The following is a 15,101-nucleotide window of genomic DNA, read 5'->3' as shown; positions in this document are numbered from 1 at the left end:
TAGAAAGTTAAAGGTCAGACTCCTCTTTCCAGGCAAGTGAGACTTTAATAAAATAACAGGAAAGAACTGTTGCTAAAATCAGGAACTATGATCCATGAAGACTGCTGGGAACCGTGATTTACTCTCTTCCAGCTCAATTTACCCACTTTCACACTAAGAAATAAAAGATCAGCAATTGCAGCCCTATGTCTTTTCAGTGTTGTATGGTTTTTACAAAGTTCTCCTCACTAGGCTCAGGAAAAAAAAGAAGGGAGAGAAGAGAGGAATGATGAAGAGACACCGAGCAAACAGTAAACATAAAATTTCCTCCTTGCATGTTCATAAACATATTTTCAGGCCATTCATATGTCACTAGAGGGGGGACCTTACTTTGTTTGAATTGAGGAATCTCATTGGGGGTCACCTCTCCTTTCAGATACATTTGTGAGAACTCACTACACCAGGTATTAAATTATCTCATAGTTATGCTATGGGAATAAGATCTCCTAATGTACACCTTGGTTCTGTAAGCTGTTCTTACTATGATTATGACCTCAAGACCTATACAATGCTTGGCATATAGTGGGCCCTTAAATAAATATCTGTTGAATCAGTAAGCAAGGTTTGTAAATAGTCTTAATTAGAAATAATGCTTTGCAATTCCAAGTTCAATTTTAAAAATATTTATTCTACCAATACATATGCAAGATGTCTTGCTAGGCATTCTGTGCATATGGAGGGGTACAGATGAAAAATTAAAATAATGCTTGAGTCTGGTTCTCAGTGTGTGATCCAGTAAGGGAGATAAACATGTAATTACTAACTGTAACATTAGAAAGACCAAAATAAGTTCCTTAATAAAACTGCTAAGTGCTTGGAAACTCAAGAGCTGGAGAAGAATTCCAGCCTGGAGAAATTGGGGACATTACATTTGAAGGAGATACGTTCAAGAGCAGTGAGGAGTCCTTCTGGGAGGTGCACAAGCTGCCTTTGTTGGGAGGTAGAATAAAAGTAGATGAGACAGCAAAGGTGGTTTGGGATCAGGTCATGAGGCCTTGAACTCCCTCTAAGGAATTTAGACCCTAACTTGTAAGCAAAAGCATGCTGGGAGCTGTGCTTTGAGAAGAGAACTTGTCAAAAGGTGCTAAGGAGGTAACGGAATGAAGAGGAGAGGTAACAGTTAAAAGGCTGCTTGCTGTAGTCAAGTTGAGAGTTAACAAGGATCTGACCTAGGGCAATAAGGATAGAAAGGAAGGACCAGGTGAAAGATATTCTGAAGGCAGACTCCACAGGATTTGACTGATTGGTTATAGGGAGGAGATTTCAAGCCTGACTGCTAATAGGGTAGTGACCCCAGCAGAAACAGAGGTCCTCCCAGATTGGCCAAAGTTCATTCTGTCTACCTTCAAAAAGGAAAACTTGCCAAGCTTCTTTGATGAGAGTCCTGAGCCAGAAAGTTGCCTCGGACCTTGGCTAGCGTCCTGCCCTCCAGAGCCTTCTAAATACAGGGTTTAGTATCAGCAAAGGAACAAGGGCTTCCATTGTGAGCCAGCACCTCCTAGTCTAAGTTCCTGCGTTCTCAGGCTGGGCTAGGAACCAGAGAGCTCCCTGGTCGAGGGTCCACTGGGTCTGAGACTCCTTTGGAAGTTCAATAAAGTTTCCAAAATGAATTGAAAGTGTCAAAAATGAACCAGCTCTAATCCAATCTCCAGGAACCTACTAGGTTTCCAAGCCAACCCAAGAAATCTAACCTGATTGATCCCCTCTGGTTCTCTTTAACCTTACATTAACTTGGGACACCTGTTTAAGAAATCAAATTCCTGGGCCCCACTTCAAGTCTACCAAATCAGACTCTCCAGGGCTGCTACCCCAGAATCAACATTTAATAGAAGCGTCCCAGGTGATTCTTAAGCAGTACGATTTGAGAACCATTGGTGGACTGGGTATTCCTCCCCAAACTTTACTTCCACAATGCGTAGTCAGCTCTCTGCACTTTTGAGGAATGGCTGCAAGCTCATTTCTCAGTTACCTCATTTGGGTGTGCTGTCTCCCCAGCTCAATCATGAGGGCACTGAGCACAGGGACTTATACAGCCTTGATGCCCAGACTTCCAGAAGAGAGCGAGTGCCATCTAGCTGCCTGAATAAAAGGCCTTTGCTTCCTGCATTGGGAATATGATCATCAAATAGCCACACTGCTCATTTCCAGTAAAGAGTCGGGATTTTAGAACAACTTATGAACCCAACAACAGCCCAGCAAGGCACAGACTTGAATATGAGTAAAACTTACTGATTTGGCTTCTGTGCTATTATCAAGGTAGTCTTCCCTCACGGCTAAGGAGAGCGTTGCTTGGTCCAGCTGTTGAAACAAAAACAGAAAGCATTCTGCTTGCACTGCAAATTCTTATGTACCATATTAACAAGAGTCATGAGATCTGCATCCCAGCCATATTTTGAGCTTGTGTCACCATTACAAAAACAATTCAGTGCATTCAGAGCTACATGTAAATAGGCCCTTCATCAATGATAGATATTATAAAGTATCAGACCCTCAACTGCTTCCCTGATTTATGGTTTCTAACCCTTTTGAAGTTCTATCAATACTGAATAGCGTCAAAGCTATGTGAGTTGGAAAAGGTCTTAGAGAAGATCTGGTTTTCCCCTTTATTTGATGGGTGGAGAAACAAAAGCCAGAGAAGGGTTGTGACTTTCGCAAGGTAACACGGTTGGGCAGAGCTCCGAGGAGAATCATTGTCTCCTGTCACCAGATCCAGTATTCTTCTCATTGCAGTATTGTGCAAAATGCCAATCTGGATGGAGTTGATAAATCAGGTTTTCCACCTCCCTACCCCTAAAATACTGTGTTGCACTGATTTTTTTATTTGAAAGGAATTAAATGATAATTTTGTTTTGAGAAATCTTTGAAAATTTTAGAACTCTGGAAAGTTTAGGATAGGTGATAAAAATACAAATAATAATCAGACAACTAAATAACTAGAATTATTATTATGGAAAAGTATAGCATAATTTCTTGAATTAAAACTTTCAACACCTTAAAGGCAATCAAAGGGAAGAAAACAGTCTTTTCAAAGAACATGCTAGAACAACTGGACACCCATATACAAAAAAATTAACCTCCACCCATACCTCACACCTTATGTAAAAATTAATTCAAAATGGATCATAGACCTAAATGTAAAACCTAAAATTATAAAACTTCTAGAAGAAAACATAGAGGAAAATCTTTGTGACTTGGGGCTAGACGAAAGTTTGGTTCTTAGACATAACACCAAAATCACAATTCATAAAAGAAAAAATAAATTGGATTCCATCAATAAAACTTTTGCTCTCTGAAAGAAACTGTTAGAAGAATGAAAAAACAAACTACAGAGAGCAAGAAAATATTTGAAAATCTCATATATGACAAAGGACTTGTATGCAGAACATATAAAGAGCCCTCAAAATTCAATAAGAAAACAACCCAATTTAAAAGTGGACAAAAAATCTGAACAGACACTTCACCGGAGAAGATCTGAAGATGGAAAATAAGTGCATGAAAAGATGCTCAACATCACTAGCCATTAGGAAAATGTAAATTAAACCCACAATAAAACACCACTACACATCTACTGGAGTGGCAAAAAAAAAACCCTGATAACACCAAGTGCTGACAAGAATGTGGAAAAGCTAGATCACTCATACATTGCTGATGGGAATGAAAAACAGCAGAACCACTCTGGAAACGAGTCTGACAGTTTCTTACCCACTTACATATGACCCAGCAATCCTGCTCCTAGCTATTTACCCAAGAGAAATGAAGACTTCTGCTCACACAAAAACCTGCATGCAACTTTTATTCATATTTGCCCAAAACTAGAAACAATCCAAATGTTCTTCCACTGGTAAATGGATAAACAAACTGTGATACACAATGGAATACTACTCAGCCATAAAAAGGAATGAACTACTGATACATGCAACAACACAGGAAAATTTTAATCCCATTTCGAAAAGGGCAAAACAAAAAGAGAACACGGTTTGGGGATGGAGAAAGTGGTTGACTACGAAGGGGCAACACGAGGTAATTTTTGGGGGGCGATGGAACTATTCTGTTTCTTGATTATGGCGGTGATTAAATGACTCCATGCATTTTTCAAAACTTCTAGACACATGCATCACAAAAAGCGAACTGTATATAAATTTAAAATAAATGAATTTTTTTAAAGTTCCAGAACCTTCTCTAAATCTATAGCTGTTCTTTCTTGAATAACAGCAACTTCCTAAAGACTGAATAAAACTAATCCCAACAGATTTTCTCATTTAAATCTGATTCACACATAAAAATGTTAAGTCAAATTAACAAGATACAAGATCTAAATAAATCAAAAATTAGTAGCAACTGAATAAAAACTGGATCCTACGTGCCCGTATCATTAGTCTATATGACTTTAGATTGTTTTAATCTATCTCCTCTAGTTTCTTCTTCATTACTATAATTCCAAATATTTTATTTTTTTAATACATAAAACCTGTATAGGATCATAGTTTTCCATGAAAATCCCCTTCATACAGAACAAATTCTACAAAGGCCAAGTTAAGAGTTAGTGATGTTATGAAAAATTTAAGGAAAAATATGGCTCTTGTTTCAAAGGGGAAAAAGATGTTTTCATAACATTCATCCTGTCTATGTGTATTGCTAAAATCCTCAAATTACTATGTTCAATCATCTTCTCTAATCAGCCCAAAACAACTAAGTCACAAGCAGCCTGGCTTCATCGTACTGCAATTCCCAATCTACCACCGTTCCTTCCAAAAATTAAGTAAGCCTGGATCATGAAACACAATATTATGATTAAGATGCTTTGGCTTTCAATTAGATTTGGACCACTTGGAGCATCTTTTGAGCTTCAGTCTCATAGGAAAGGAAACTGTGTAGACAATATCAAGAAAGCCAAAGCTTCTCTCTGATGAAATGAAGTTAAATCCACTTATTGTAAAAGTTTAGATGATTCCAGTGAAGTTACCAGACCTTTTTTAAACCTTCAGATTGTTATGGTTTCTAGGGAACATTTTAAATACACCAAACAGATGGAATAAGGTCAGTCAATTAAATCTCATTAGAAACATACAAACTCTTGAGGCAAAAGAATTTCTCAAGAGGCCAACATCAGGACACTGTGTTATTTGAGGTTTTTTAATCCTTGCATTTATAACTGATCTGAATATTGCAAGTAGAAAATAAAATATGTGTTTAGGAAATCCTATACACTGAACTGAAATAAGAATTTTTTTTCTCCAACTGCAATAAACCTCAGGTTAGGAAACAAAGCAGTAATACAAAAAAAAAACATCTGACACATTATGATGTAGGAAAAGTAAAAAACAAAGAAATCAGAAAAACTTCATTTCCAAGAGAGTCTGTCCTTGTCATCCTTATGGATTTTGCTAAGAGTCAGACAAATGCAGGTCACGGAGTGATGATGACTTTAAGTCAGTTTCAGTAATACATACTGAGACAACTCCAGCCTTCCAAACACTCTTTCAGGATCATATATACTCAAGTCTTTTATTGCCTCTTAAACCCTCATTCTTATCTTGTTATATAAAATAAACCCAAACGCATGTATCATGATAACGTTTTTGGGGATTAGCTTCTGTGGTTTCTTTTATTTTTATTTCCTTTCTCCCATTTAAGCCTATGGCAGATCTTGTGCCATCTCCCCACAGGGGAGCTTTACAGAGGACCATTGTGTGGGTCTGAGCAACCCCTGCTTGCTGAACAGCATGTTCTTGGCATGGGGATACATCTGTCCATTGGAAAGGCACCTTTTTCTTTACCCAGAGGCGCCACCTGCCCACTCAAGGGTATGCCCACCGTGCTGTGCCTTCCCAGAAAGAGTCCTAGGGACTAGACAAGGTAAGAACATTGAGGAAAACAGAATGTGATGGAAAAGGACGTCTATGTACACTGAGGAAAGAGAGTTTAGGGTAAGAGAGACTTCTCCCAGAGAAAAAAGAGGATCTCCTAGGCAGCCAAAGAAGTCAAAGTTTCTGATGAGCAGAGGGACCAGTCAATGCCCCTAGAAAGTGGCAAGATCTGAGGAGTGGGGAGCCCAGAGAAGCACACTTGAAGGGGCCACATGGACTGGAATAGCGGGTTTCTTTTCAGAAACAGATAACTGATGATCGGAAGGTCTCCCAGATGCTAGGAGAAAGCTGAGGAATGGGGCAACCAGGAGGTGGGGAAGTGCCTAGACTGGTTCAGTTTCCCCCTAAAAGGTGGGGTAGGAGCTCAGTCAGAGATGAGATTGACTAAAGAAAATGCCTATTTCTCACACATCTGAATTTGAGATCTGAGAGGTATGTTGGGTACAAAAATTGAAGAGAAACAGTCTCCAAATGGTTCTGACCAGTTGCCTGGCCATGCTTTAAAAGAAGGGCACCTTTTGTCATACACTACTGCGTACCAGTACCTTTCCTGTAATCCATCACCAAATTCATCTCATTTAAACCTCACAGCGACAGTGAAAAGTAAATTCTAATTCACCTTTCATTACACATGGGGAAAAGGAGACTCAGAGAGGTGAAGCAATTTGCACACAGATATTCAGTGAGTAAATCACAAAGCCAAACCACGAACCTCAATCTCTTTAACACTAAAGCCTACTCTTCTTTCAACTCTGCCGCTGGTTTTCAAATTACGTTCCAGAAACCTAAAAGGTGCTTTAGGGGCTCCAAATAGTCAACTAGATTTTTTATAGTTTTAACTATTTTTAATAAAAACAACACTCACAAATCCTACAACATTGGCAGCCACCAATACATTAATTTTTGTTGTCAGGTTCATTGGGTTTTATGCAGATCTCAGAAGAACACTTCTCCTACCACATCTAGACACACGCTTGAACTTCTCGTAACTGTGTCATGATTAGAAAGACTGTAGCCCTATTTTGTTAATTCAAGTGTGTGAATATTCACCCATATAAAATGGTACAAACAGGGACATAACTAAAGCAAACATGTGCTGCACTCAAATGCCAAGCCATGCTCAAACACATCAGTTTGGAACAAGCTGCCATCCTGGCAAAGGAGAGCAGTAGTAAGTACATGAGTGCCTCCTTATATTTAAAGAGTATTCTATTATTGATAGTTCAGTGTTTCTAGAATCAGTTTAACCGAAAATTAAGTGTACAAGGCAAGCTGTTAAAAAATATTTACCATGTTCCTCTTCCTCATGTTTCCTGTAAGGTGGTATTAAAACTAGAGGCTTGTAAAAAAGAACAAAATGGTCCCATTTGCAACAATATGGATGGACCTTGAGGGAATTATGTTAAGTGAAATAAGCAAGATAGAGAAAGACTCCACTCATATGAGGAATTTAAAAATGTAGACAAAGAGAACAGATTAGTGGCTACCATGGGAAAGGTGGGGTGGGGGGCGGGCACAAAGGGTGAAGGGGTGCACCTACAACACGACTGGCAAACAATAACGTACAACTGAAATGTCACAAGATTGTAGCCTATCATTAACTCAATAAAAATTAAATTAAAAAAAAAATACTAGAGGAGGCCAGCCTGGTGGCGCAGCGGTTAAGTTCGCACGTTCCGCTTCTCAGCAGCCAGGGGTTCGCCGGGTCGGATCCCGGGTGTGAACATGGCACCGCTTAGCAAAAGCCATGCTGTGGCAGGCGTCCCACATATAAAGTAGAGGAAGATGGGCATGGATGTTAGCTCAGGGCCAGCCTTCCTCAGCAAAAAGATGAGGATTGGCAGTAGTTAGCTCAGGGCTCATCTTCCTAAAAAAAAAATAGTCAAAAAAAAAAAACTAGAGGCTTGATTAGATCCAACTTCATTTCTTTTCTTTTCTTTTGGCAAGACATCACTGGTGATGGTGTATGCTTCCCCCTGCATGATATCAGGAGGCACACAAAATCTGGTTGTCCCACTTTTAGCAATGCTACTGTTGATATCTGGGTTCCTTTGATGTCAGTTGGATCTCTCTATCATTAATTTCCCCAACAACCATTCACCTAACGGTTTTAGTAGCTATTGATGATAGTTGCCTTCATCCTTTATTTCATTAGGGATTTTAAACATGGTAACTTTTTAATTCCATTATTTCTCCTGCATTTTGAAGATGTGATTGTCCTATAAACAAGAATTTTCCCCCACCAGCTATTAGGTTCCCCTGAAATCAATCAAATCCAGAATGTTCTAGATTAAAATAGACATCAATCAAATACGCGTGTGATTCCTATTTGGAACCCAAATCAAAGACCAACTGTTTAATTTTTTAAAAGGACATGTTTGAGACAATCAGGAAAACTGAAAACTAACTGGATATCAGATGTTAATTATGGAATTATGATTACTTTTTTGGTTGTGATAGTAGTCCTTTCCATTAGATAAACACTAAAGTATTTACCAGCACGACGATATTATATTTTGTATTTGCTATAAAATGTTCCAGCCTCCCCCAAAAAAGGAGGGGTTTAGATGAAACAAGAACAGCCAAAAGCTTCTGGTTGTTCAAGTGGGGGTGATGAGTACATGGGAGTTTGTTTTACCATTCTTTTTTACTTTTGTGTGTATTATTTTCCATAATAAAATGTTTAAAGAAACAAATTCAATTCTTGGACTAGGTCCAGAATTGGTGAAAAATTAAATAGTTAACATTTGCAATTACTTATCTGCATGTGAATCAAGATCTACCACCCAATAGAGTGCATAAACTTAAGTTTGAAAGACAGTCTCCAGCCTACTTCAAAACAGCACTTAAGGCGTTTGGAACGATGTCACAATAGTTCTGGAATTAAGAATATAGTCTTAAAACCTGCTTTGTTAGGCTTTTTCTTTTATTTTTACTTTATTGAGGTCATAAGTTTATAACGTTGTGCAATTTCAGTTGTACATTATTACTTGTCAGTCACCATATATATGTGCCCCTTTACCCTTTATGCCCATCCCCCAAACCCCTTCTCTCTGGCAACCACTAATCTGTTCTCTTTGTCCATGTTTTATCTTCCACACGAGTGAAATCATACAGTGTTTGTCTTTCTCTGTCTGGCTTATTTCGCTTAACATAATACCCTCAAGGTGCATCCATGTTGTTGCAAATGGAATGATTTTGTCTTTCTTTATGGATGAGTAGTATTTCGGGTGTGTGTGTGTGGGTGGGTGGGTGGGTGGGTGGGTGGGTGGGTGGGTGTGTGTGTGTGTACACGTATCATATATCTTCTTTATCCATTCATCAGTGGTTGGGCACTTGGGTTGCTTCCATGCCTTGGCTACTGTGAATAATGTTGCAGTGAACATAGGGTGCATAAGTCTGTTTTTGATTTCAAGTTCTCTGGATAAATACCCAGTAGTGGAATAGCTGGGTTGTATGGTATTTTGATTTTTAATTTTTTGAGAACTCCCCATACTGTTTTCCATGGTGGCTGCACCAGTTTGCATTCCCACCAGCAGTGTAGGAAGGTTAGCTTTTCTCCACATCCTCTCCAACATTTGCTGTTTTTTTTCTTGGTGATTATAGCCATTCTAATGGGTGTAAAGTGATATCTCATTGTAGTTTTGATTTGCATTTCCCTAATGATTAGTGATGTTGAACATCTCTTCATGTGCCTGTTGGCCGTCTGCGTATCTACTTTGGAAAAATATCTGTTCATATCCTCTGCCCATTTCTTGATTGGCTTTTTTGTTTGGTTTCTTATTGTTGAGTTGTATGAGTTCTTTATATATTTTGGAGAGTAACCCCTTGTCAGATATATGATTTGCAAATATTTTCTCCCAGTTGGTGGGTTATCTTTTTGTTGTCTTCCTGGTTTCCTTTACCTTGCAGAAGCTCTTTAGTCTGATGAAGTCCCACTTGTTTATTTTTTCTTTTGTTTCCCTTGCACGAGTAGACATGGTATTGGAAAAGATGCATCTACGACCAATGCCAAAGAGTGTACTGCCTATATTTTATTCTAGGAGTTTTATGGTTTCACATCTTATCTTCAAGTCTTTAATCCACCTTGAGTTAATTTTTGTGTATGGTGAAAGATAATAATCTACCTTCATTCTTTTGAATGTGGCTGTCCAGTTTTCCCAACACCATTTATTGAAGAGATTTTCCTTTCTCCATTGCATGTTCTTAGCTCCTGTGTTGAAGATTAACTGTCTGTAGATGTGTGGTTTTATTTCTGGGCTTTCAATTCTGTTCCATTGATCTGTGTGTGTGTTTTTGTAGCAGTACCATGCTGTTTTGATTACTATAGCTTTGCAGTATATTTTGAAATCAGGGATTGTGATGTCTCCAGCTTTGTTCTTTTTTCTCAGGGTTGCTTCAGCTATGCAGGGTCTTTGGTTGCCCCATATGAATTTTAGGATTTTTTTCTTCTATTTCCATGAAGAATGTCATTGGGATTCTGATTGGGATTGCGCTGCATATGTAGATTACTTTAGGTAGTATCGACATTTTAACCATGTTTATTCTTCCACGTGCATGGAATATCATTCCACTTCTTTATGTCATCATCGATTTCTCTCAATAATGCCTTACAGTTTTCATTATATAGGTCTTTCACCTCTTTGGTTAAATTTATTCCTAGATATTTTATTCTTTTTGTTGCAATTGTAAATGGGATTGTATTCTTGAGTTCTCCATTAGTTCATTATTAGAGTACAGAAATGCAACTGATTTTTGTAAGTTGATTTTGTACCCTGCAACTTTGCTGTAGTTGTTGATTATTTCTAATAGTTTTCTGACAAATTCTTCAGGGTTTTCTCTATGTAAGATCATGTTGTCTGCAAACAGCGAGAATTTCACTTCTTCCTTGCCAATTTGGATACCTACTAGTTCTTTTTCTTGCCTAATTGCTCTGGCCAAAACCTCCAGTACTATGTTGAATGAGAGTGGTGAGAGTGGGTACCCTTATCTTGTTCCTGCTCTCAGAGGGATGGCTTTCAGTTTTTCCCTGTTGAATATGATGTTGGCTGTGGGTTTGTCATATATGGCCTTTATTACATTGAGGTACTTTCCTCATATACTCATTTTACTGACTTTTTATCATAAATGGATGCTGGATCTTGTCAAATGCTTTCTCTGCATCTATTGAGATGATCATATGGTTTTTATTCCTTATTTTGTTAATGTGATATATCGCATTGATTGATTTGTGGATGTTGAACCATCCCTGCATCCCTGGTATAAATCCCACTTGATCCTGGTGTATGATCCTTTCAAGGTATTGCTGTATTTGGTTTGCCAGTATTTCGTTGGAGGATTTTTGCATCTATGTTCATCAGTGATACTGGCCTGTAATTTTCCTTCTTTGTGTTGTCCTTGCCTGGCTTTGGGATAAGGGCAATGTTGGCCTCATAGAATGTGTTAGGAAGTGTTCTATCTTCTTCAATCTTTTGGAATAGTTTGAGAAGGACAGGTATTAAATCTTCTTTGAATATTTGGTAGAATTGTCCAGAGAAGCCATCTGGTTCTGGACTTTTATTTTTGGGGAGGTTTTTGATTACTATTTTAATCTCTTTACTTGTGATTGGTCTATCCAGATTCTCTATTTCTTTTTGATTCACTTTGGGGAGGTTGTATGAGTCTAAGAATTTATCCATTTCTTCTAGATTGTCCAATTTGTTGGCATATAGTTTTTCATAGTATTCCCTTATAATCTTTTGTATTTCTGTGGTATCTGTTGTAATTTCTCCTCTTTAATTTTTAATTTTATTTGAGCCTTCTTTTTTTCTTAGTGAGTCTGACTAAGGGTTTGTCAATTTTCTCTTCCCACAGAAACAGCTCTTAGTTTCACTGATCCTTTCTACTGATTTTTTGTTTTCAATTTCATTTATTTCTGCTCTATTATTTCCCTCCTTCTGCTGACTTCTGGCTTTGTTCTTCTTTTTCTAGTTCTGATTGCTTATTTGAGACTTTTCTTGTTTGTTAAGGTGGGCCTGTATTGCTATGAATTTCCCACTTAGGACCGCTTTTGCTGCATCCTGTATGAGTTGGTATGGTGTATTTTCATTTTCATTTGTCTCCAGATGTTTTTTGATTTCTCCTTTTTTTCAGTGATCCATTGGTTGTTCAGTAGCATGCTGTTTAGTCTCCACATATTTGTCACTTTCCCAGCTTTTTTCTTGTAGGTGATTTTTAGTTTCATGGCATTGTGGTAGGAAAAGATATGACATGATTTTAATCTTCTTAAATTTATTTAGGCTTGCCTTCTTTCCAAACACATGGTCTATCTTTAAGAATGTTCCATGTGCACTTGAGAAGAATGTGTATTCTGCTGTTTTTGGATGAAGTGTTATATATCTATTAAGTCCATTTGGTCTAGTTTTTCATTTAATTCCCCTATTTCCTTGCTGATTTTCTGTCTGGATGATCTAGCTTGATGTAAGTGGGGTGTTGAAGTCCCCTACTATTATTGTGTTGCTGTTAATGTCTCCTTTTAGGTCTGTTAATAGTTGCTTTATGTACTTTGGTGCTCCTTTGTATTTGTGTTAGGTGCATATATAAGTGTTATGTCCTCTCAATGGAGTGTGACTTTTATTATTATATACCACCTCTCTTTGTCTCTCATTGGCTTTTTTATCTTGAAGTCTACTTCGTCTGATATGAGTATGGCAACAACTGCTTTCTTTTGTTTGCCATTAGCTTGCAGTATCGTCTTCCATCCCTTCACTCTGAGCCTGTGTTTGTCTTTAGAGCTGAGATGTGTTTCCTGGAGGCAGCATATTGTTGGGTCTTGTTTTTTAATCCAGCCAGCCACTCTGTGTATTTTGATTGGAGAATTCAATCTACTTAAATTTAGAGTGATTGTTGATATACGAAAGCTTAACATTGCCATTTTATCATTTGTTTTCCACTTGTTCTGTATTTCCCTTGTTTCTTGTCCTGTGTATTTCCAGCTGCAAATTCAGTTTGGTGGTCCTCTATGATGGTTTTCTCAGTTTTCTCTTTATTCATCATTTGTGTCTCTGTTCTGATTTTTTGTTTAGTGGCTACCATGAGGTTTGTACAAAAGATCTCATAGATGAGACAGTCCATTTTCTGAAAGCCTCTTCTTTCCTTAGTCTAAGCAGCTTCCATCCTTTGCCTCTTCCCTGTCTAAGTTATTCTTGTCACAACTTATTCTGTTTCATGTTGTGAGTCTGTGGTTAAAATGAAGTGATTATAGTTATTTTTGATGTTTTCCTTCCCTTTATCTTTAATGTTATAAGTAAGTGTTTGCTAATCTGTTCTGATAGATAGAAAAAATCAGAAAATTGCAGCTATCTCCTTGCTCAAGGCTTTGTAAACCCCTTTCACTTTTTTTTTCAGGTTTGAGGGCCCCCTTTATCATTTCTTATAGGGGAGGTCTAGTGGCAATGAAATCCCTCAGCTTTTGTTTATCTGGGAAAGTTTTTATTTCTCTATCATATTTGAAGGATATTTGTGCTGGATAGAGTATTCTTGGCTGAAAGTTTTTGTCTTTCAGAATTTGAATATATCATTCCACTCTCTCCTAGCATGTAAAGTTTCTGCTGAGAAATCCACTGAAAGCCTGAATAGGGATTCCTCTGTAGGTTATTTTTTTCTGCCTTGCTGCCCTTAATATCTTTTGTCATTGACTTTTGCCAGCTTTACTAATATATGCCTTGGAAAAGGTCTTTTTACAATGATGTAATTAGGAGTTCAATTAGCTTCATTTACTTGTAATCCCAGCTCTTTCCCCAAGTTCAGGAAGTTCTCAGCTATTATTTCGTTGAACAAGCTCTCTGCTCCTTTCCCCCTCTAGAATACCTATAATCCTTATGTTGCATCTCCTAATTGAGTCAGATATTTCTCGGAGAATTTCATCATTTCTTTTTAGTCTTAGTTCTCTCTCCTCCTGCATCTGAAACAGTTCTATATTTCTGTCCTCTAAATTGCTAATTCGGTCCTCCATAACATCAGCTCTGTTATTTAAGGAATCCAGATTTTTCTTTATCTCATTCATTGTGTTTTTCATCTCCAACACTTCTGGTTGGTTTTTCTTTATAGTTTTTTTTTTTGAAGAAGAAGAAGAAGAAGATTAGCCCTGAGCTAACTACTGCCAATCCTCCTCTTTTTTGCTGAGGAAGACTGGCCCTGAGCTAACATCCATGCCCATCTTCCTCTACTCTATACGTGGGACACCTACCACAGCATGGCTTTTGCCAAGCAGTGCCATGTCCGCACCCAGTCTCTGAACTGGTGAACCCCAGGCTGCCAAGAAGCGGAACATGCAAACTTAACAGCTGTGCCACCAGTCCAGCCCCTTTCTTTATAGTTTTAATCTCTTTTGTGAAGAATTCCCTCTGTTCATTAATTTTACTCCTGATTTCATTGAACTGTCTTTCTGAGTTTTCTTGTAACTGACTGAGTCTTTTTATGATAGCTATTTTGAATTCTCTGTCATTTGGATGGTAAATTTCTGCGCCTTTAGGATTTATTTCTGGTTACTTGTCATTTTCTCTCTGGTCTGGAGTGTTAATATACCTCTTCATTCTATTTGATGGGGGCAGATTTGTGCTGTCACATACTGGTAGTGTCTGGTCACAGATTCCACCTGCTGCCACTTGGGGGGGGGGAGGCAGGAGCTGTGTATTCTGAACCTGCCACAATACCTGGCAGCTGTGCCTATACTTTGGAAGCTGTGCTGACAGGGCCCATCTGTGCTTGCCCACTGGCCACACTACTGCTTTACACACATAGATAGGTGCACAGGCATTCTGCCAGGGGTCCCCTGCTCTGGCCAACTGGCTGAGCTGGTGTGCCAGGCTGGGGGTAAGGGGTGCACAATCCTGGGTGCTCCTGCTCTGCTTTCATTGTCTGCCCTCCTAGGATGCTCGGCTCAGTGAAGACACCCCTGTGATTCCTTAGCTTCCTCAGTGTGGAGCATTTCCATTGGCTGGGAGGCACCTCCAAGGGTGAAGGCATTCCCACGGAGGGCTTCCCCTTCCTTCCTCTCCTCTCAGAGTTGCACGCTGGCCAATGCACACAGTTTCATGCCCTAGGGTGCTGCCACTAGGGGAGGGAGAGGATATCCCCTTACAGCCTCCCACTGCCTCCTGAGGGGTCGAGCACCTCTACCTTCAGACGTATGGTTGCATGGATCTCTCAGACACC

The 15,101-nt window shown here is 38.7% G+C and overlaps 1 protein-coding gene across 3 annotated transcripts in view; it reads right to left on the bottom strand.

Annotated features, from left to right (window-relative positions):
• PHEX (phosphate regulating endopeptidase X-linked) overlaps positions 1-15,101 on the bottom strand; it is a 203,005-nt gene that overhangs the window by 146,779 nt on the left and 41,125 nt on the right. For all 3 annotated transcript variants that reach the window (XM_070502642.1, XM_070502641.1, XM_044764063.2), the window contains one exon: positions 2,269-2,337. In XM_070502642.1, the coding sequence (XP_070358743.1) occupies positions 2,269-2,337 (69 nt within the window). The remainder of the gene's footprint in view (positions 1-2,268; positions 2,338-15,101) is intronic.

The sequence above is a fragment of the Equus asinus genome, chromosome X, assembly GCF_041296235.1.
Source record: "Equus asinus isolate D_3611 breed Donkey chromosome X, EquAss-T2T_v2, whole genome shotgun sequence".
NCBI lineage: Eukaryota > Metazoa > Chordata > Mammalia > Perissodactyla > Equidae > Equus > Equus asinus.
This window is presented reverse-complemented; position numbering and strand designations above follow the sequence as displayed.